The sequence below is a fragment of the Lonchura striata genome, unplaced genomic scaffold, assembly GCF_046129695.1.
Source record: "Lonchura striata isolate bLonStr1 unplaced genomic scaffold, bLonStr1.mat Scaffold_149, whole genome shotgun sequence".
In the NCBI taxonomy this organism is placed as follows: domain Eukaryota; kingdom Metazoa; phylum Chordata; class Aves; order Passeriformes; family Estrildidae; genus Lonchura; species Lonchura striata.
Genome location: NW_027461098.1, coordinates 56,676 through 80,546, shown reverse-complemented (window position 1 = coordinate 80,546; position 23,871 = coordinate 56,676). Strand labels below are relative to the sequence as shown.

At 36.6% G+C, this 23,871-nt stretch overlaps 1 protein-coding gene across 3 annotated transcripts in view; it reads right to left on the bottom strand.

Annotated features, from left to right (window-relative positions):
- Positions 1-23,871, bottom strand: part of MAP4K3 (mitogen-activated protein kinase kinase kinase kinase 3) — a 64,042-nt gene that overhangs the window by 13,408 nt on the left and 26,763 nt on the right. The window contains exons 13-26 of one of the 3 annotated variants that reach the window (XM_021538570.3): positions 22,185-22,260; positions 21,155-21,213; positions 18,554-18,616; positions 11,123-11,181; positions 9,940-9,978; positions 9,603-9,656; positions 6,846-6,888; positions 6,472-6,634; positions 5,374-5,480; positions 4,390-4,431; positions 4,077-4,161; positions 2,997-3,076; positions 451-511; positions 248-365 (exon numbers count right to left, since the gene is read on the bottom strand). In XM_021538570.3, the coding sequence (XP_021394245.2) occupies positions 248-365; positions 451-511; positions 2,997-3,076; positions 4,077-4,161; positions 4,390-4,431; positions 5,374-5,480; positions 6,472-6,634; positions 6,846-6,888; positions 9,603-9,656; positions 9,940-9,978; positions 11,123-11,181; positions 18,554-18,616; positions 21,155-21,213; positions 22,185-22,260 (1,049 nt within the window). The remainder of the gene's footprint in view (positions 1-247; positions 366-450; positions 512-2,996; positions 3,077-4,076; positions 4,162-4,389; positions 4,432-5,373; positions 5,481-6,471; positions 6,635-6,845; positions 6,889-9,602; positions 9,657-9,939; positions 9,979-11,122; positions 11,182-18,553; positions 18,617-21,154; positions 21,214-22,184; positions 22,261-23,871) is intronic. The other 2 variants (XM_021538571.3, XM_021538573.3) reach the window with 2 other exon arrangements.

Here is a 23,871-nt window from a genome sequence, read left to right as displayed (position 1 = left end):
TACACCTAGAAACAAGAGCTTTCCTAACCAGAAGTTAAGGTGTACCAAAATCCATTTTTCTAACAAGAGTAATTCACATCCTGATCTGTGTAAATGTAGGGCTCAACCCTCTGATTAATGCAAATAAGTCATTTACTGCAATCTGTGTAACAGAGCCCCCCACTATTTGGTGTTCCCAGAGCTTCACAAGCAGCTCCTGAACTCCCAGAGTTAAGATACTCTGATATATCCAATGATGTGTATTTACCTGGGAAGTATTCGGTCAGGGAGTTTATGTGCTGGAATAGCAACAGGTAACTTTTGCATTTGCCTTGCATAATCAAAGAGTCCTGGTAGATTATGGGAATAAAGCTGAGAAGCTTTACCTGGCAATTAGAAAACAAACCACACTTCAAATACGAAACCAAGTGTTTACCGGTGCTACCACTGAAAGACAGCACAGTAACTTACCAGATATTGATAACAAACAATTGTTCATGACATATAACCAGGTACATCTTCGAGGAAATAGCTGATAAATGGAAGGAAAAACAAAGAAGTAACATTCAATTTGATACACACAAGACAATTATCAATTAGTATCTGCTTAGATGACAGGACAAAGCTAATACTGACTTGCTTTTTGCAGGAGAAGTTTAAGCCAAGTAATGTTTACCTGGATTCCAGAGTTAATTCAGAGTAAATCTTAGGCACACACGCTATATTTAATATATGAATTAACATTTAGACAATTAGCACATTTTATACTCCTGTCTTCAGGTATATTATGTACCACAAGATGTCATTACAAAGATCAATCAACCCTTTTCCAAAAAATTCAAAAACCACTGAATTTTCTCCTTCAAAGAAGAAAAGCTCAACAACAAACTCCAGTAAACCAAGAGTGGTCAACAAACCACAGCCATTCTAAAGCCTGTGACAGTCCAAATCTCTTGAAACAATTAAAATTGGTACTTTGAAGGGATTCTTCACCTTCATGATTACACATTTCACTTGAGTGATGAATGAGTGCAACAAATGTTCAAGGCAGAGCTGGTTTTTTGTCAAATTCTGCAATTCCTAAAAAGATGGGGGTGAAAGCAACAAGACATCCCTTAAAAAAGCCCAAAAAATCCACAACTACTTTTTTTCCCCTCTTCTCACCTAAGTTCTGGAACTTATTGACACAAGATGTCACAGAGGTGGAAAGTACCAACACAAACAAGGGATGAGACATACTCATGCTCAAGACGTCCAAAAGGGGACAAAAAACAGGCAAGGATCCTCCAACATCCCTGATTCAATGACTTGAGTGGAGTCTGAGGAGAATACACAGTGACTAAGTTCATTGACACTTCCCAGTGCCACTTTGGGAAAGAGACTATTGGGCTAGATAGATCACTCAGGAGGACAACTGTTTTGCTCTTAGAAAAACAAAACAAAAAAGTCACAAAAGAAAACAAAACACAACTCTTAAAATAAAAAAAAAGGAATAAAATATTAACCCTGTAGCTATTCTAACTCCTGGAAAGGTGTATTTTGTCTCTTCTGTCCACTGGTGAAGTGAAGTACAAAGAAAAATAATGAAGGACACTACTTCCGCTTTTTTGCCGAGTTGAATCAGAGTGAGAGTAAGCAATGACATAAAACAAAACTCAGAAACGCTATTAAAGCCCTACTGACTTTTATCATAAATAATGATGCAATAAATGCTTAGCAAAGATGGTGCACTTCTATTCCTGACATCTTCTCACAACCTAAACACACTTTAAGAAACACCTATGGTAATAATCTACCACACTGCTTGTATCAAGATTCAATGTGCAAGGTTGATTGACCTTCTGTAGGTACATGAACATATTGTGACTCAGTAGGTTTGGATCTGAGGATTAAGGAACATCAATTCTTCAAATGAGCAGGTTAATCGACCTGTCACTCATTCCTTGATCCACACATGACTGGCTGTGTGAGCAAGCATTTCTTCTTGTCTCTAAGTGCTTATTAAAACATTTCCCTGAAAGCTCACTAGGCAGCAGACTACATGATTTTCATTACAGCTCTTCTCCTTCCTTGCCAGTTAAACCAAACCCCAAACAGTAAAGAAAAAATCCAAACCTTTCCTTGGTCTACCTGGCCTATAAGAATTATTACTGCATTAGTGATATTCCTCAGGGTAGTTGTGACAACTGCAGTACAGCAGCAGAGTGGTACCTGAGCTAAGTTTAAACGAGTAACTCAAGCACCAGTATGATTATGGGTTACACTGAGCTCAGTTCAACTAGGCCTCCCTCTCAACAAAAGAGACATCTCTAAAATGTATGGACCCTGGAGGATGAACAAACACCAGTGCCTCCAGCTTACAGTGTGAAGGCTGTCCTTGCAAATTCCTCCATCTTGATGGCGGGTGCACAGCTCCCTATGGTAGGGAGAAGGCAAGAAAGAAAACAAGTCTCTCAGAGAGTATCAAAAGAGCTGGAGAATACAGAAAGGCCTGCAACTTGCACTTTCCCCTCCCCAGCATCCCTTAAAAAAATTACTTCTTGTAAGACTTCGCAAAGACAGAGCTTTAGGTGGAATTCAGTTAGCTGAATCTCATCAGCAAAGCTGCTTTCAAGACCACAAGAACAGACTCCTGTGAATAAAGGATCACCTTGCTTTCCTGTAGCTGAATCACAATGTTTGTTGCAAAAATTATGTACTATAATGAAGTTGTAAGGAAAATAGAAACTTTCATCCAAATGCATCAGGGAAATTCCATACTATTTACCTAATCATTTAACTGCAGAACAATGCACTATGAAGTTCAAAGCACAGATAGATTAAGATCTCCTATATAAACACGGTTCAGCCTACAAACACAAATATGACTGAAAATTATCCTCAATAGCAAATATTTAAGGTAATTCTCAGTGTAGCCAGTACCTATGTAAATATAGTAAAAACCATTTTTACAAGGATTATACAACATAAATCTCAGGGGTTAAAAATGTGATGTATTTTTTAAATCAGAAATATACCTGCTCCATTGATGTTTCATGAAGTTCATTGAGATTCAGTGTGTAAATACCTTCTTCCGCTCCAAATATCAAGTACTGATCTGCAAGCACAAAAAGAGGTAGAAATCTTGATTCAGGAAGGTATGTACACCTTCACCAAAAAACAACATCTACACACAGAAACAAATCCAGCTAAAATAGTTACAGTGTTTGAAAGCAAGAAAATTAATCCTGATAAGGAAGCTTTAATTTATGAATGGGACTGTTTTAAGTCATTAGGAAAGCTCAGTGGTTTTTTTGAGTAATAATTGATTTTTTTAAAAAAAGGCGATACAACCACAAGCAGGAAATCATGTGAATAATTTCAGCATATTCTACTTAGACATTTCCGTATATTATGGAAATATCCATTGCCTTCTTTGAGAGTACTTCTACAGCAGTACTGACTTGAACATTTTCTCCGGAGCCTATGAACATAATCAAATCCCTGGATTGTACATAGGCATGCAAACAAGGCAGACATCTCCTATGAGATGAAGTCAACTGCTGAGGATTTACCCTTCCCTAATTCCAGTTTCTAAAAAAAAAAAAACCCAAATATTTTCTTGCTGACCAGCTCAGTAGTATGTCTATATAGCTTATAATCAAAAGGAGTAATGGCAGGCAAAGTGAGTACAATATTACCAACTATCCTTTTTATCAGGCTAGATATTAAAGCACTAATATTTATGAAAAAAAAAAAAAAAAAAAAAAAAGAAGAAACCAGCTGCAGAATTCTGAAGGGCCAGAAAGATCTCAGCTAAGATGTCAAAAAGTCAGATTTTTTACAAAAAAATTAAGATTGTCTTCTTCTGGACTAAAATGTATCTTTAAAAATGGATCTTTAACTTCAATATGTAATTTATTCTTTTCAATCAAAGCAAAAAACTTGACCCAATATATCTTAAAAACAACACAACTTTAGACAGCAGTGGGATAATTAAAGAACAACTCCTGCTTATATGAATATGTGTTTGTTTTAAAAGGAATAGTCCTGTTCATCTAAGCACCTGTGACATTCAAGGAGAGGACAAAATGGGTAAAATACTCATCATATAGTACCTCTTGTATCTGGATTTATCCAAGATGTTGCACAATGAATTTTTAAAGGACAGCCATTGAAAACCTTTGAAAAGCAAGCACCCATCTGTAGAAGAAAAAATATTAAATACAAACAAAAAATTAAAATATTATTTTCCCAAAAGGATTATTTTTACTTCAAGTTGTAACAAAAGGTTAAGATTCATACCACTGGCTTAGCATTACTAAGTCATATTATATTTTTTAAGTAAAAAAGCAAATACTACAAACATTCAAAAAATGTGCTGTTTCACCCTGCTCCCAACATGCATTTGTGTGACTCAGGAATACTCACATGTACTTTAGGTGTGGGAGGAAGGCCGTTACTAATTGGTTTCTAGAAAATAAAATTTAAAAGTATGTTTACACTCACACGCACACTATGCTTGAACATGTATATTCCCTCCCCACACACAGCATAACCACAAACATTCAGTGTAATTGTCTTTCATTAAAATCTCCACTATGATTCCCTAATACCTCCTCTCTGAATGTTTGCACAGTCTTGTGCAACATTTTCACACCTTCTTACAGCAGTTCCTGTAAGAATGCCATTTCCAGTACTAGAGAGTTTAAGCAATATTGTAACAATTGTTCAACCCTTTAGTATTAAAGCATTAAATGTCACCACTCAGCACTACATGCACTTTCCTGTGTCAGTATCAATTTCTCCTAGCACAAACAAGCTTCTAAACAAACCCATTTTACAGGTAAACTTCAAACAAACAATTTCAAATGACAACTTCAAAGCTGTCCAGGTAATCTTACTTTCCAAAATACTGTCAGTATTACTGGCACTTCCTTAAAACAAAACAGAGTCTAGTTCTAGTCTATTTCATCTTCACTTCTCACAAAAAAAAAAAATTACATTTCCAGCCTTACACTTGGAAGGAGCCCTCAAAGAGGGCAGTCTCATGTTATAGTTAATCTAGTCTAACTACAGGATACTCCATTCCCTCATTTCCCCATTTGCTTCAACAGTCACTGCTCAGTACTGCATAAGACATGGCTCATTATGTTGCTCAAGTGTGTGAAAGACCAAGAAAATTGGACATATTTGTGATCATGTTTGTTTCTAAGGAAAAATGAAACACTGACAAACTTCAGCGTAAGGCTGTATCACAACTAGACAATCAAGGAAAACTGTGTTTTGATTCAAAGTAAACAAGATGCCATCTAGCATAATTTCCATATTAAAGGGCATGCCTGTTCCTTTTCCTTGCACATGTAGAACAGTCACAACATCTGTAAAAGGATATCCAGAAGCTTAAATACCTACCAGTATTTCCTTCTTTTCTTTCCTTGAAAAGTTAGTGTCTCTAGCTTCATTCTGTTGTGGCGGTTCCTCTCTTTCACCATTTAATTGCACAGAAGTGACTCCGTTACCTAGAAAGATCCACAGTTAAGAATGTGTTTCTCTGCCTTCACTTCAAAGAGTAATCTAGCATAAAAAGTCTTTTAGGTAGGTCAGAATGTCAAATTAAGTCAGAACATATACTAGATATAATAGTATAAAATACCCAAATTTACTTCTGAAACATGCATGTCCTTACATGCACACATACCCATCAAGCCACATTCAATCTCAGTCCGTGACTTTTTGGTAATTAACGTTACAACTCTAACATAATAACTCCAATCTAACAACTCTAACAGGAGCACAGAAAGGGATGCAGCCACACTTATGAGGGAAAATGTGCATTTCTATTCTTTAGAAATACTTGCCAACAGCTAACACTTCAACTATTGATTCCTTAGAAACACTGCCTCGTTAGAGTCAAATCTTTAACAAATCAACTGCAGTACTAAGTATGAAGCAAGGAAAAGCTACCGAAGTAACAATTAAGAGGCAGACATTGAGCTTGCTTGAGAGAAGCCAGTCCAAGACAACTCTCAAGACATTAGACTGACAAAGGCATAAGATGAACAGTCAGAGCAGACAGCAAACACAATTACCTCCTATACTCTCCAACCCAGTTCATTACTTACAAAAGCAAACTTTGAAAGCAGAACTCTATTCTTGAAATGAAATATTCTAACAACAGCTGACACACTAAATCTGAAACCTACAAACGTACTTTTTTACCAATCCTGATACTCTATATTATAGGCCTGTTGCTTAGGAAAGCAATTATGTCACCAATGGCATCAGCAGGAATTGTGTCAGTGACTTTGATAGAAGGTACATTTGACCCTCTTAAGAGTTAAAGCACACTTTCTTCATGAATTTTGGCTTTCATGCACTTTTTGTAACTTGCCCACCATAGAAAAATTACCTCAATATCTTCTAATGTGTGCACAGTTAAGAATACAGAAATAAAATCACATTAGATTATTTAAGGAATACTTGTATACTCCCTGGGATAACTTTTATTACCTAAAGGATTAGATTTCTGTGGAGGTAACCGAGGAGGTGGTGGTCTGGGTGGAACATGAGATGCAGATTTTGCTGGACTCTCTGATGTTGGGCATCTCTTGATTGTCCCTTGATTTTCATTTTCAGAAGAATAAGTTTCTTGGGGGATAAATATGGATTTAGGCTGAAAGAGACATAGTAATAAAAAATAATGAAAAAAGATTCAAAGCATCTATGCCACTTATTAATGAGGAAAAAAACCCACAGACAGCATTGGATCCTCAAATTTTCACAAGTAAAGGGCCACCAATACAGTAATTTAAATATTCTCCATTTATTTATTTATTTATTTAAAGTGCATTCTTCTGCTGAGCAACCAAATCCCCCTCACTAACCTTTGGTGGTAAAGGAGGTGGCACTTTAGGTTTCATAGTAGCGCTATAAAGAAAAGAAACAAAACAGAGAGAGAAAATTTGAATTGCAGTCCTCAAGAACTTGAGACAGGGTTTTATAAATGCCATACAAATAAATACCATTAACTTATCAAGAGCACTATTATATCCAAGTAACTGCATCACAGATACTTTCAAACATTTTGTTATACCTCAGATACTATATGTAAACAAGGATCACAGGTTCCCCCCCAGAGAGCAGAGAGTGTCATGAACTGATCTGTTGAAGATGCATAAACTTGGGCAGAACAAAGTAGGGAGAAACAGAAGAGGTCTGACGTTTGCGCTATTGAGAGGAGAAAGTTAAGGGTATCAGTGAGCTGAAGGGAAGTTAAAAGAAAACTAATGAAGACCATTCCCTGAAAAATTTACACTGATAACTTAAAACAGCCTTACACATAAAAGTAAAATCCATCTGCAGTGGACAGCAACCCTCATGCTTAGGTTGGTTGGTTGATTTTTGATTGATGAGTCTCTTTTTTATGGAAATCTTAGGAAAGACAACTTTTTCATGCTAGAGCAATCTGGTCCAAGAGTACAAGATATTATCAGAAAACTACATAGCTGAAGCATTGGGAGCATTCTTCCTCTCCTGGCTCAGTGGTTTAAAAAACATGCCACATTTAAAAACAAAACACTAAATTCTGAAATTCCGCATGTTTTTAAAACCTCTTCCACTGTCCTGTTTCCTAATCTTCCAGGAACAGAAAATTATTTCCACTAAATAAACCAGGAAACTAGACATTCTTCCACAGTATTTTCCTTATTTTTAAACTATGTTCAAAGTAGTAAAATATCTGCCTGTTTGTTTACAGGTCAACAACTTGTCTGCTTGGCTTCATTCTTTCCAGGAGTTTCTGTCCTGACCTCTTATCTGTTGTTTGTATTTCAGAGAAGCTGGAAGGGGATTTTGAGAACAAGTGTCATGCATTTCAGCTGCTTTGGTGGAAGAAATTATCTTCTTAGTAATATGGGGCCAAGTTTAAGTGCTCAGTCATGAGGGTTCAAGCTCCATTTCCATTTCTTTTGTATTCCTCCTACATTTCAGACAACCAGTGTTACTGGGCAGCAAGAGAAAGCAAAAAGGCAACAATCTGGCATGCATGTGACAGATGTGTGTACAAAGGACTATGTGCCCTCCTTTCAACAAGAGGGTTTAGGTGCAGTTTGTCAGTGCTATTCATGCAGGGCAGCACCCCTGTAATTGCTGCTTTCCCAGTTTCCATAACCATGAAATGCAAGTATTGGCAGCCTTGCTGAGAGAAAAAGAAATATCAAAACAATGAAAACTATTAAATGAAGACTGATAACTTTATATTGTTCTCTGAAACATGGATTCTCTGCCGCTACTACCACCCTGTTTCATGCACTGGCACCAGTTTGGGGTGGAAAGAATACACTGGATTCACTGGTTTTGTTCTGGATCTGAAGGGAGAAGTGACTGATGTCACATGTGCTCCTCAATTGCAGCTCCACCTCACAGAATATAAATCAAACCAAAGCCTTGAATCTTTAGTGGGTTCCACAGAAAGATATTAAAGACCAGGCAGACGAACAAACAATTGCAGCAGATCTTTGGGTCCCAGCAGATACCAACAGAAAGATTCTGCATCTGTGCCTATCTGACCCAAGGTTGAGGGATTCAAGCTTTTACACACTGTCAGGACCCCTTGTAGGGCAAAAGTACTTAGGATGAAATATCAGAAGAAATAAACAATACCAAGACAATTCTGGAAGACAATCAATGACTACTGGTCCCCAGGGTCAGACAAATTAGAACCTGTCCAGAAGCTATCTCAGGTTCTTTCTCACCTAACCTAAAAAAGAAAATCTACAGAAACACAAGGGCCACATAAGCAGCTGAAGTAAAATTATTCAAGAAAAAAAAAAAGATATTATATTTGGTTCTCTGCAAGAGAGATGCCAGCAATAGATAACACATATTATAAAGGTTTCTTGTATGAAGTAACAGCTTTCCAAATTATCTATTAACAGAAAGAAAACAAAAATTATATCTCAATGGCATTGTTCTTTTTGGTCTTTACACTAGATTTATTTAGGAATGTAAATCTGCACGTACTGGCTTTGCTTTTTAAATTGTTTTAGTTCTCATCTATCAATCAAATAGAGCCCAAGAACACTTATACCAGTGGGATTTAATATGAACATCATTAATTTGACACAAGCCTTTGCAGTCACATAACCTTGCTCTCTCTGAGTAAAGGAAGTCAGTTCTATTCCAAAAACCAAGCACCCATAAAACCATCCTCCTAGTTGAGAATGCAGAACAAACTGAAACATCTAGAGCAGCATGTAAGGTATATATTTTATCTATTTTTCATGAGCTTTATTTTGATATAGACTTATCAGTTCTAAAGAAGGCACTAGGACTGTAGTCAGCCAAATTATTGGCTCAACGTAATGATGCCAAGATTTTGTTCCATAATAGAAAATAAAAAGAGAACTGTATCAATAAAGGAACAAGATTTTCCCCTCCCCCCAATTTATAACAATCAGCAGAATAAGGCAACTTATGGTGATGTAATCTAGCAACAACATGAAAATACCTATCTTTAAGAAAATCATTAGCAAAAAGAATCACGAGTTGTTACAGAATGTGATTCAACCTTTTTTTTTTTTTTTTCAAGTACTTATCTATTCAAGAATCTGATTTTATTTATTTTTACAAGAAGGACTTACTGTTTAGAATCATCGTCTGCATCATCATCATCTTCTAAATGTGCCACATGTCCCCTAAGAAAATGAACAAGGTACTATGGTTGAGTGAGTTGTATTAAAATTGCCTTGACTGTTGTGAAAGATTTTGAGATCCAAATCTACTTTTATAGAATTTTACTGTCTTTTAAAAAAATAATTATTGTTCTTTAAAATACAGCTGCAATCTAGACAACTATGTCTCTCTCACAGGCTCTGAGCAAGCACAGGGACAAACAAGAAGCAGTTGTGACAGACAAAAAAAATCAATGCATGAATTACTTTTGAAGCACACAGGAGAGGAAAAAAGAAATAGAATTACCGCTGATGTAGTTCTTCTTCAACTGATTTTAAGAGACTCCTTCAGCATTAAATAAGAACAAGAACATAATTTAATTGTGGTACACAAGCACAATTATCAAAAGCCAGAACAAAAGCACCTATGATTCTTTCAGTAAATAATTCAAAGTATGTTATTTCAGCTGGTTTTCAGAATATTCATCCAGCATCTGCACAAAAAATGAACACACTTGCAAAATTTTAAAATTTATTGTTCACACTACACCCTTTCATGCATGTTTATTGATGTATTGCTATTAAGTGCAATGGTCCTTTTTCCTCTTACTGTAAAACAAGAACTGTGTTACTTTAATCCAATTTAAAAGAAATCCATAAGAAAATCATAATACTAAACAAAATAAACATACTGACAAGTATGAAACTACTGTTGGGATAAATTAATTCTTCACTTGTTAATTTTTTGTAACATTCTGGACTTCATACTCATGTTTTTGTCTGAAAAAAACAGAAAAACCATAGGACTAAGGAAGAAGAGGATTTCAAAAATTATCAGTACTGATTTATTTTCCCAATTAAAGACTATGCAAAAATATCATGCTCTATGCTTAGGTTTTCTGCATTTTTAGTATGATTTAATTTAGTAAATCAAAGGTAGGCATCCTAATTCTGGCATGCATAAATGTAATTAAGTAATTGTGTGTAAAGGGAAAATTACATGGAGAACTATTTTATATGATTAATACATCAAGATGATTAACAGTATGAGCATGAAGTTAAAGGGCTTGCTAAGAAAGGTAAGTTTTATTTTTTAAAGCATCTATAACTGCATGTTCCTAGTGCCCTACAAGATAAAGAACGGCATCAAGTAACGTCAAAGAGCAGCACTGGCAGTTCCCAGATGGGGTAAAATTGTGGGACCTATCATGCAAATTATTCTGTAAACAAGTAGACCAAGATAACAGCTCTTAAAAGGAAGTTTACACCATCACAAAGACAATATGGTCAGTACAGCCTCAAACAGTGAAAAGTGCTGCAATCCTGTATCATTAGTGTTACTATTATTTTAGAAATAAGTAAGTGATTTTGGAATTTTAACTGATAGAAACACGTTTGACTTATTTTACTACATCTGTTTCAGCTAATGTGTCTTTTTATTAAAATAGTCTTGAATGAATTAAAGACAGAAAATTCAGTTGCTTACTCACTTATTTGCACCCAAAAAGTAGCCACACTGAGGACCATGACCATATTCTAGTTGTAGATCCTAAAACATAAGAGAATGAATCTTTTAAGATGAACAGGAGAGTATCCAACACAAACCCTGTGCCATGCTGCTGTTATCCCCTCTGCAACACCTGAAATACCAAATAAGCTGAACTCTCTGGCCTTCCTGCCCCCTAACACCACTCTCAGGCCCACTGCACCCAAAAATCTCCTCTCTGCCAGTTTGCTCCACCTCTAATTCTTTTTAAATCTGATCTTTGCCCCTTCCTTGCACACAAGATATTGTTGCTGAAATAAAGTCAGCTGCAGAAAAGGAAACAAAACAGCAACAAAAATAATACAACAGTAAATGAAAAAAAAAAAAGCAGGACTTTGCCATCTATGCGATTCCACAGAGAACCCAATTACCCCTCACTGGTACATTCATTAGTTATTTCAAAAGGGGAGTAGTTCTGGCAGGGTGCCTCAAATCCTTTAGCACATGGAAACATTTAAAAAATAAACAGAGAGGATAGTAAGTGTTTTTATCACTCTGGTTATGCCAATATGTGTATACGTTAGGAAGACCTTTCCTTTGGAGAAAAAAAAGCCAAAACAGAATTAACAAAGTCAAACACTCCAGCAATCGTGGAGTGCAGGCTACACAGAAGAAGATGTGCCAATAGGCCTTCAACACTATTTTAAAATAAAAACCATAATGGTATAAATATTTAATGCATTAATGAAATACAGGGACCCCACTGAAGCACAATCAAATCTGCATTTGCTGGGAGAATACAGCTAAAATTGCAGTCTATTTTTTTCTTCAGGTGGATCACAACAGGAGAAATCTGAGCATAAATTTGCTCCCAAAATAGTGAGTGTACTCACCAGGAGAAACAAATTAGTGATAAATGGAGCTACACTCTTCCTTCTCAGGAAGCATTTTAAAGGTCTCCCAACAACTTCTCTTGAAGAGGCCCCTTTCAGTTGTAACCCGTATCAAAAAGCATGTCACGCTTCAGCAAGAGGCCCAGATATCCAAGCTTTAAGAGGAATAAATCTGGATTAGATGGAAGATGATCTTTCAGAAGGGCCTTTCTAAAAATGAGAAAAAGTCTCACACCAGATTTGCCAGTGCTCCAAGCTGAAGAACTAGAAACCACTGCAGCCCTCATTTCCAGGCTAAAGGGCAATCACATTAATACAAGGCTGTAAATATTGTTTTTTTGCTTGCTGAGGAGTTTCAGGTTGTTTACTGCACCCTTTAGTCTGCCCTGTAAAGCTAAATAGTAGTTTGCACATGGGTGCATCTACCACAGCTGTCACCAGCATTTGGTTGCTTCACTAACTTATATATTTCCCAAAACAAGTGAAATATTGTGGAAAAAACATTATGTAACTAATAATTGCTTGATGTAAAAAAATGTATAAGAGGGCTGAATAAAAATTGCAAATGCAAGCCAGGTGCTGGCCTTTCCTGAACCATGGAGAGACTGACTTTTCAAATTCTGTATCAACTTTATTATACATCTTTATTCTAGAATTAAATGATCCTCCCACAACACCAAACTCCATCCATTTCTATTGGTCTGACTCCTCACCACCAGTGGATGTTCTACAATCCACTAGCAAGAAACAGATTGAACTTTCTTTGCTACAAGTACTTCTATTACTTCTATGCAATCTCAGAAAATTCCATCTGCATGCACAAGTATTTTGAGGATTCAGGCTCTAGAGCAGAAAATCACAAGACTGGAAACAAAGCGTCACCAGATTCACAAGCAAGTAGGTGAAACAAGTTGTGTGAGTCTCTGTAAGAGGACTCCAGAACAAAACTGGGAAACTCTTGAGTAAAGTAACCCTGGAACAGTGGGGCTACTGAGGGGTTACAGAAATCTGAGATTTTCACCTTGAAGAGACAAGCCCTCAATGTTGCAAAATGCTGGGCAGACCCAAAATGCCTGCCCATCTGAATTTACACACAGTGCAACGTATGGATACAGACAGACAGATACACTGTACAGCAATGACAAGGAAAATATTAAGAGAAAATAAATAAATCCACCTAAAACAAAAGGAGCCTTTCTTTGCCACCAGACCTTTTAAGAGTTACTAGAATTTTCCTTATCAAAGATGACATCTGCCAGAATTATTTATGTCTAAATGTTTTAAAGGGCAAAACCTATCTTTTGGTTCCATTTACTGTTGCGTAACGTATATTTGACTATGATTTTAATTAGATATGTATACTTTTCCTAATCCCTTTAAATATTGCTGGTTTTCACTCCAAAGGTAGGGTCAAGTACTCCACCTACCAGGGAAATTACTTCTTTTGATCTCTTGATAAATACTGGGGGCTAGAGAGGTTTTAAAAAGTGAAATATATTTTCTTTCTACCTTCTATTTCAAATACACAGAGAATTTATAATTTTATATTAACTAAACCTATTCTAGCTACATATTTGATAGAGAAACATCCATAAATTCTGCATGTATCCAGCAAAGCCTCCAGTGAGCTGTTATACTGCTCCACAACACCCAAGAGAACTGGATTTTTTAAAAGATACACATAAATGTATCAAATCTTGTAAGTTATGGATTTCTACTGGGAAGAACAAATTAGCATTAATTACTAATTTATGCAAGTTACCTACCAACTTTACCAATCTACATTATTATTTTCATTTAACATACATACATTCATTTAACATACATACAATGCTGGTCAGTTTACTCATATTCACTAATTTTAGACCAAACAAAATTGACAGAATAAATCCGAGTGACTAGACAGATATATTCCAGTAGAATCTTGAGATCTACAGCCAGTAACAATGAGAAGAGGTCTATGATCTTGGTATCGAATCAAAGATGCAACCCCAGGTTACCAACAGTTCATTCCTGAAACAACTCATCCATGTGCAAGACCAGAGTGCTCTTTGCTCGCAGGGATTGCTTTGGAAAAAAGGTAATACAGGGAATAGTCACCAGTTTTTTTCAACAGCTCAGGTAACATTAAAGGAAGCTGCCATGTAGAAAGCCACATCACAACTGTAGATAAATCACATGTGCAAAGTAACCAATTACTAAAAAGAGTATTAAAAACAGTATAGAGATTTCCACAAAACATTTGATGGTAAGGCCATGCCATGAAAAAAATTCCTGAAGAATGATCAAATCTACAATACCTTCTGCAGCTTAAGTTCAAAATCCTGCTATTTAATACCTGCAGAATTTCACTGTAAGTTAACTGCTACAGTATCTTTAACAGTCTTATCATCCTAATTTGTTCTATAGGGCTGGGCTGTCCTGGAAATCTATTTTTTGTTCAGGCTTCAAAAACAAAATGTATACAGCAAACCAGGAATTCACAGTTAATTCCTACATTTGCTGTTCTTGAAATCTAACAAGACCAATCAAAGTAGCAAAAATTAAGACCTGAAACGTACAAAACACTGTGGGAGCAACTCTGAATTTCAAAGAATACAAATCACCTTTGGACTACTAATATATCAAGTAAGAAGGCACATACACATCTCTTTCTCAGTAAAATGACAAAGCAATATTCCTATCTCATTGCTTCATCAAAGAGGAAGCTAATTTTTTAAAAGAGCCTAACATCACCTAAGACATATTTGATATTTTGATGGCTTATTTCAATAAAAAATGCATTCTTGAATTTCTCTGGATAGCCTAACACATCAGAAAAAAGCAAGTTAAATGTATGTATTTTTTCAAACAGGCTAAATACAATTCTTCCCTGGTGGATGAGTGAGGTTTTACTGTGCATTACTGCTACACAACCACTCTTCCCTTCTTCCTTTGTATTTCAGTTCTCCATGCATTTTGTCTATGAACGTCCCCTTGCCTCCAAGCAGTAAAGCTGAGCATCTGATTTTCTTAATTACTTTTTCCAAGCAGAAAATACCAAAAACATACAGGGGAAGAAAATAAAAGAGCAAAAACCACTGGCACTTTTGCTCCCATTTCTACTTATTTTCTTCTAAGGATCACGCTCCATTTCAGTATCTAAAGCTGGAAGAGGTATGAAGACTCTCTGACATCCAATACTGATAGCTGCAGTATGTTTTTAGAGCTATGTTAGCTAAAATAGGATAGGAGTCTTCATGGCTTGCAGTGAAGAAAAAGCATATGTATGTATGTGTAGTGAGGAGAAAAAATATTTAATTAAAGAAAAATGTTCCTGGGTAAGGTTCTTTGTTATCTATGTTAATCTCTTTAGTTCAATCCTTTTCTACCAATGTTTTAGCTTTTCTGCCACAACAAATTAAAAATCACAGAACAGCTATGCAGAAACATTACATTCCTAGAAGTAATTGCTACCAAAAACAATCACAAATTATTAAACCCAGAGTGTATTTATGAGCCAAAAGAAAACAAAAACCAACCAAGACAAAATTATTTAAATAGGAACAAATGTACAAAACGACCTGGCAAGGACAAGAGTGCAGAGAGCATGGGAGCTGCAAACCTCTAACTGAATTCTTTGCTAGAGAAGCCCTAAATGAATGTTACATTTGTAACAACTGAAAATAATTATACATTGGAACCTGAGATATCAAAGCCAAGTTTTGTTCAACTGCTCTGTCACTTTAGCAGTAGAATTCCACACTTTTTACTGTGTGCTATATCCTTCAGGTTAAATTACTTCAGGCCCCTACATTAGGCAGAGGTAAGCTAGAGATCAACGCTTCATCCTTTTTTGGAGAATTCTCTGATGGCATTTCTCACTTAACAAGGTGTGCAGAGCAGTTCTCCCTGTATGAACCAGAATTATTTTTCAGCTCACTATGAATGGGAAAAAAATGTTTTGTCAGAGAATTTCACTGTAGACCAGGATAAGTTAAATGAAAATATTTTCATTTGATTTAACATGACATTTTGTTTTGAGTTCAAGAAACAATAAGCTTTTGTGACTCAGGATCAATAACAAAAATGTCCCAGAATAAAGAGTACATATTTTTAAAGGTGACTTTGATTTAGAACATTTCCTGAGCTCACTGTAAATGCAATGCTCAGCTCTGCAACTTCTTTGAGCTAGGATCCAAACAATTGCTTTTAAAATATACAGAAAGACAGTGAAAAATCTACCTTATGCAAAGTCTAATGCCCATATAAGACTAAGATGACCAAAAAGGAACATGAAAAACTCCTAATGACAGGAAATAGCATGTGCAAAAAAAATCTCAAAGGATGGAAGGCACCCAAGAAAGTTTCTGAGAAACTTGCTGCCTCATTGTAGAAAAAAGAAAAAAGATGTATCCTGAAAGACAGAAGAGCCTGTATCTAGAGCAAAATAGTCTATTATTTATTTCGCTACGAATCAAAGGAGTATGTTTGTAGAAGATGAAAGAGAAGCACTACCTTATCCTTTCTGATTGCAATTTGCATTAAGGGATACTGGGGCTTGGATACAAAATCTTCCCTGCAAACAAGACCTGTACTGAATGTCTCCATTCCTCTGGAAGATTCAGGTAGGTGTCTCAGAAAAGCACAGGCAGAATGAGGGGGAGAAGAAAAAGAGAGAAATGATTTTTAAGGGTACCATATCATAGACATCAAATGTTTGAAAGATAATGTGCACAAACTGCCAAATGATCAATCCAGCTGTGCAAAATTCTGTCTGTCACTCCCCAAATTTGCATTCAACATCAACTGTATATGGCCCAAAATATGCCACAATCTATGGTAACTTCTTTTTTAATAACCTTAGCTCTGGAAAGGAGCTGTTATTTATGAGGTATTTTATAAAACCAGTACAATAGCAAGGAAAGAGACGAACAGTGATAGGTAATACATCATGCTTGTGAAAAAGTATAATTGTTTCCTCTTGATAACATTTGAAAAATTCACATACCATTTCTCAATGAACATATCTGAAACCAGTACTGTCAGAGGAGGAGTGGAGGAAGGAGACAGAAAGAATCTCTGATTAGTGCATCCTAAGAATGAACCAACTAATAATTATCTCCTCCAAGGGTTAGATCTTACTGAAGAATCTCACAAATGGGCGGTGTATTACCATCAACGTGGAATTCTCCACTTTGATTCACAGTGAGCACAGGAGGATGTGAAGAAAGCAGTGAAACAAAGAAAGTGCTGTTGAGTGACTTTAAAAGAGCATCTCACAATTGTGACAACAACAGTACTTGGTATGTTTTATAATAGTCACAATTTTTGAAGAGAGCATTGAACAGCATGGGGATGTTTTGTACTTCAGTACATGAAGATGTATTAAACAGCAGAAGAATGGCAAAGGACAGTCCAGTTATGAGACATGTTTTCATTCTGCTCTTAGACCCACACTTACCAGGCTAGCAAGGTATGTGACAACACTGAAAGTAGTCTTGAAAAAAAAAGTAAAATTAAATGCAAAGAGGAAACCAAAAGGAAACCAAACTGAAAAGCCAAAACCACACTCTCAAAACGAGAGGAACTGCACAGGATGGAGGTGTTGTTACCAGGTAGAGAAATCTAAGCTACTAATCTTAAAACAATTTGTGAAACATACATATAAGGAAGCAATACACAAATTTCTTTCCAAGAAAGGCAAAGAAAGTCTAAACTTTCACTATGTTTCTGACAGACTGAAGTCACACCAGGCCAATAGATGACATAACAAACAAACTAAAACACCTCTAAGAACAAAAAACATCACATAAAACCGAAGACATTCTCAAACACCCCAGTTTCCCAAATTTCTCTCAGTGCGCTTATATAAAACATCTCACAAATCCAAGGAAGTTAGTAGATTAATGCTCTCAATTTACTACAGAATGTTTCTTTTTCTCAACAGTCTTTGTCTAACTACACAAAGAGCAGAGAAATAAGAAAACTCATTTCGTAGAGTAATTTCTACAGTGTGATGCTAACAAACTAATTTTTTAGCAGTGCAACAACAGAAAATTTGGAAAATATATCAGACTTTAAATTATGCCAAACGCCATTGAAATTAGTTATGAGCCCACTTTCTGTTATTTCTATTAAGTGTATACTCATTCTGTAACATAATTACTATCTGCAGAATTCACAGACTTAACATAATTTTATAGCCTTGTATGGGATCCTTGTATGGGATCATGTTTCTTCTATTTTCAATTACCCTACAAAAAACGAACAAATTATGCATAGCATGACAGTAAAGAAATTACAATGGATGCATAACACTGAGCCCCTTCTGTAAGAGTGATTCAAGTAAATATGAATACAGGTTAAATACTGTCAATGCTACACATAATAAGAATTTCTTCCTACACTACAGAAATACACATACAGACTAATAGTTACATTGAATGGTTTTTACAGAGGAAAACACCACTACTACAACAACAGGACAAAACATGAACTTTGAAAAAGGAAAACAAGGACAAAACTAACACTGACAAAGAAAATCATAAGACGAAAAATACCAGGTTAGATCTTGCAGTGTAGTATATGTCTTCTGAATTGTCCAAAAAATCGCTACTGTCAGGCTGTTCATTAAATAGAGATCAAGAAAAGCAAATTATATTGGGACTGAAAGCCAGATGCATATAAAGGTAAATTTTCTTGCTAAAAAAAAAAAAGAGATACTGTTAGTTGAAACTCAAAACCATGTTAAGACAGTTCTCACAATGTGGGTAAAACACAGCTAAGGGAATGGTCACATTACCAGACACCAAAATGATGAATTATTGCTCATCAGCTGAGCTGTGCTAATGTGTGACAAACTGTCCCAGCAAGAATCCAGTTCAACATCTCAGTGCAGCAGTTACTGACAGTAACTTCTTGTGCTGCAGGGGTCTAGGGCTTTGTGCACTCACACACATAAGTAACTGAGTATAAGTTTAAGCATGTTTGGTTAGACAGAAGCAAAAGCATCAGAACTGCTTTAATGAAAAGAGATCCACACTGTTACTGCTGGAAGAAGAGACAGTCATCTCTTGCTCCCACTTACATTTCAAAGACTTTCTCTGCCAGAGTGGGCAGATAGTTACAAACTTCTCCCACAGACTGGTTTGTGCTGAGGCTCTTAGCTAAAGCATCCATTCTTTGAACTTGTTTGCAATTTGCCATGTCAATTTAAATTGCCCCCTGGTTCTTCAGATAACCTATTACTATATGCTTTTAATTTGGTCTCTGGACCCAACATCATTACTTTTGAAATCATAGATCTGTCTATATCAGATCTGCATGTTTCTTTCTGACATACAGCATGAAGCAGTTAATTTTCCTCTTCATAAAGATTCAAACTAACAGTTATAGGTATTCTGTATAGACAGGGAGATGAGGCAAGTTCCTCGGACAGGTTTCACATATGCAATATCTGACCAGAACAAACAATGCTACGATATTATCAGCAGAATTCGTCTGGATGGTTCAAGTCCCTTCACCAAGCAGCAAGAACTTCTGAGATTCCAAAGTACAAAGGTCCTGACTGCTAACACACAGTGCAGGAAAAGGCTAGATTCCTCCCTTCCAACAACACGTGTCAAAGAACTGCTCAAAAAAGCTGTGCTTTCAACCCCTTAGAAAAATCTCTCTCCAGTTTAGAAACTCAAGTTCCTAAGGTGCAATAAAAGCACTACTGCCCTATGAAGTTATCCTCTATGGTTTGTATCATCAGAGACTGATAAAAAGAAAGAAGTGGGAAAAGTATTTTTTAAACTTCAACCTCTCCACTATCTTTCTACAATTATGATTCTGTGTGTGTATAAATAAAAAAGCATGAGCAAAAGCATGACCGTTTCAACTATACAATGCTTCCAATTGTATTTTCTTTACAACAGGGAAGCAAGGACAAAAAAACTTGGAATCAGTTCAAAAATACCTGTGAGTTAAATGATGGGTTTATGGTGGAAGTACTACCTTCATTATCATACTTAAAATCTTACATAACCAGGGCTCCTAAATAATGCTGTTATGCAATTATGTCAAGGTCTAAGTAACACATCTGAAATACTTGTCAAAATCATATGTATAACTTGGTAAGCTGTTCTCCATCTCGAGGCACCAGAAACTGAGGCTCCCTGTCCAGCCAGTTCTGAGGACAAGCAAGATTAACTATAACTCAGAGTCTGCTGACCCACTACCAAAGGGCAAAGCACTTGGAAGGATTATTTCAGTACAACCACAGAGCACCACAAGGAAGTCTGTGTCAGAAATCTGATTCACATGTGGCTTGTAGACTACAGAAGTACATTCCTGAGTACACACCCTTCCAAAAACCAACTCTGAGCAAAGCCAGTGTCCTTCCCACCTATTTACTAAGCCAACTTTTTCTCCCTAACACCTGCCTTAGAAAAACAGAGAGAACATGTAAGCCTGCAGTGAGGAAGCAAAGGAGTGCCTTTTTATCCAGGAAAGTGGAGAAATTGCCCAAGTGCACAAGTGTGGAAAGTAACAGTCTCCATAGAAGAGAGGAAGCTACTGCAATTTTGAGACAGCACAGTCATCCTTTCCCTCACACCTTGAGTTCTCACACCCCTTGTACCAATGGGTCCACAGGAAGAAACCATTGGCAATACACCTTGACAGAAAATAGCTGCCAGACTCAGCATGGCTCAGCTTTGATGCAGGGCCACAGAAGGACTATTCACAGAGGAAAGTCTTTTAAAATGCATCGTACCTCTTCCCCAAGCTCTCAATTTTATTATTTCCATTGTCAATACAAGAACAAGTGGGAGAAACAGATGAGTACACACAGGAATTCTCCAATTAAAAAAATAACTCTGTAAATAAAGGGAATCATACACTGGGCAGTGAGGGATAAAGCATAGAGGAAACTTGCAACACGAAGGGCTGTTGCTTAGCACATACAGTACACCTGGCAGAAACCACAAATAAGGAGGTTTGCTATCTACAGTGAATGTAATGGCATAAAAACCCCACTACATTACAACTTGCCGGTAAAATCACTAACAAGTTCAGCAGTACCAAGGAAACATGCTACACATCTTGGATTTCTCCTCCCCCACAGGTATTTGTAGGGATTAATGTGCAGTCCATTGCCCATGCTGCTTGTTACTCACAAATTCATGATGTGGCTCTGTCTCTTTCCTCAAGGGTGGATCAAACTTTACTTGGCCAACTAAAGAGGAGAAAAGCAAAACAAGAAGTTGGACTCTAGTTAGACAAGACTTAGTTCCAAAGGCTAACAAAAAAGAAAAATTCATTTTAACGAATGTATCATATCCTCACTGACAGAAACCTGTGACACATGGACATACCAAACTTGTGCCTGCTAGAAAAACTAATGGGCACAGAAAATACTGTTTTATCACAAAGGCAGCCCAACTGCCATTTGCCTCACCTTCTCATTAGAAGGAACAGGAAAACCACTGAGCAAATAGGGCAGTGAAGTGTTCCTCTTCAAAGGTGCAATACAGCTGTACTTTATAGAAAAAACCTATCCATTATGTGAATTCACTGTTGGATCTGTTCTTCTGAGAGACTCACTAGCACTAAAGAGTGCTGAATGAAGTTTGGTGTGCATTAACCCCACTTTCCAGGATGACTCTGTGGCAGGACTTCTTGAACACTCCTACTCTTGATTTTACCTTAAAAACAAACAGCTAAAGCTGTAAGTATTTAACTCAAGCAAAATAATTACTACAGCTTGGGGGATAGAGTGCTTTTAATGGCCAACGGTCAACCTCCTCCCTTCCTGACCTCTGTGTGATTGTTTCAATTCAAAAGCAAATCCAAGATACTAAATTAAGGAAAAAAGAATAATCCTTTGCCATTCTGTTACCCAGCTGAATATGGCATTGGTATGGATATCTTTGCTGGAATAACACATGAAACTATGTCAATCAGCTCTCATAAGAGCTGAGGCTTCATTTTGTTCACTTAAGATGAAACAATAATGAACTCTGCTGAAGTGCTGACAAAGGGCGCATAAAAATATTTACAGGACCTATATCCTTAAGTGAAAGAGTCTAAGGTTTTATTTTCCTATGTATCACTAAAAATGTTTCTATGTATGTCAGATTCCCAAAATACCAGCTGAAATAATATCAATGATTAAATATATAATAGTGTCACATTATACAGGCTTACAGTTTATTTCAGAGCGTGTCTTTTCTTCTCTCCCATTTCTACTTGTTGAATGAATTCTGTGAGGTACAACAAGAGGCTAGAAGTGAAAAATAAAATATTTAATACCAAAAACATACTCAGTTGAAACCCTGTATTGTGTAACAGTATTTAGCAGGCTTCTTTAGCACAGCATTAAAAAAAGAAATCAAGTGAAAGCTAAATGTAAAGATTGCATGCATTTTTAATATATTAAAGATAGAATAATTTGGAGACATTTTAACTATGGAATGCTTTCAGTATAAGGGATTTTAGAACACTGCATTTGAGCAAATAAAGCTAATGCTGGCCAGCTTTTGTCTTTGCTCATATAGCATTTTCTTTTTTCACCATTCAGTATAAGGGTATTGGTAGTTTTTAAAATTAGCAGCAAGACTAAATCTGACTTACTGGCAGATTTCATTCCATGAGATACTGAAATAATTTTCCCAGCTTTTAACTGAAACTGATTTCTAAGATGCCATCAGTTACATTATTTAAGCAGACAAGAAATCTACCTAATGTTTTAAATTTAATAGAAACTAGTATTCCTGGTACTCTTTTGCTGTGTGGCAAGAGAGATCGCAAAATTTCTACAAATTCACCTGCATATTTATATTTCACTTCTATTTTTTCCCTGAATTTTCATTTACTTCTTCTACAGGATGAAGTGTTCTGTACTTTAAGACCTGGCTTTCTTTTTTTGATTCTGTTGGATTTTCCCTCGTCTTTCTACATTCACCACTGCAAGCTCTCCTAGAAATGTGGGGGCATTCTCCACCCTTGTTCACTGCCTCAGGGTCCCTGGTGAGCATCTTTGTATGTGAATCACCCTTTTGTTACTAATACTATTGTTGCTGTACTTTCACAGAGTCATGAATAGGTCAGAAACTGTTTATTCCTAATTCCTTCATTCCTGTTAGGATCCAACACATATACATGGGTTCACCTCCCACTTTTGTTCACTTTGCTCTTCCTTGAAGCTAGAGAGATTTACAGACTGCGGATCTGTATCTTCCCCACTCTCACCAGTAGTTCCTTTTGTTTCTCACAGCTTGTGTCAATCTTTCCTTTTCACAGTTCCATTTTGTCTACTGCGTACTCTTCAGGCTTCGAAAATGGTTGGCTACAGCATATCAAGGTTTAATCTGATACCACGTGCTGAAAGGTTGCTCATTTATAATCTTCCATTAAGAGGCACTGCCCAGTTGTGTCTGATGTGTGTGCATCTGTCATTCCAGCACCAGGAGCCCAGCTGGAGCAGGGTTAGGAGGTATTTTCACCTTCAGCAATACCGTGTGAACACTTGCACCCTGACACAGATTCCTATGAGGCACTACAGACAGAGCCTGTACTCCTATAGTCTTCACCATGACCACACAATTACACTCAGGATCAAATCTTCATCTCAAGTCCTCAAGTCCAACTCAAGTCACCTTAAAATACCTGCACTGACAACAGACTGATACAAACGCCTGACATATGAGCTGTGCAGGAGGACAAAGGAATGTATGTTAACTTCCTGACACAAATGCCATTTGGGCATAACTTCCATCATGGCACAGATCTCAAAAGCAATTTTATCCCTAAAATTCGCAGTGTGCTAGGAATAAAACATGAGGACCTTCCTCTTGCAACCTTTTCAGCTAATACCACATTTATCCTGAGAATT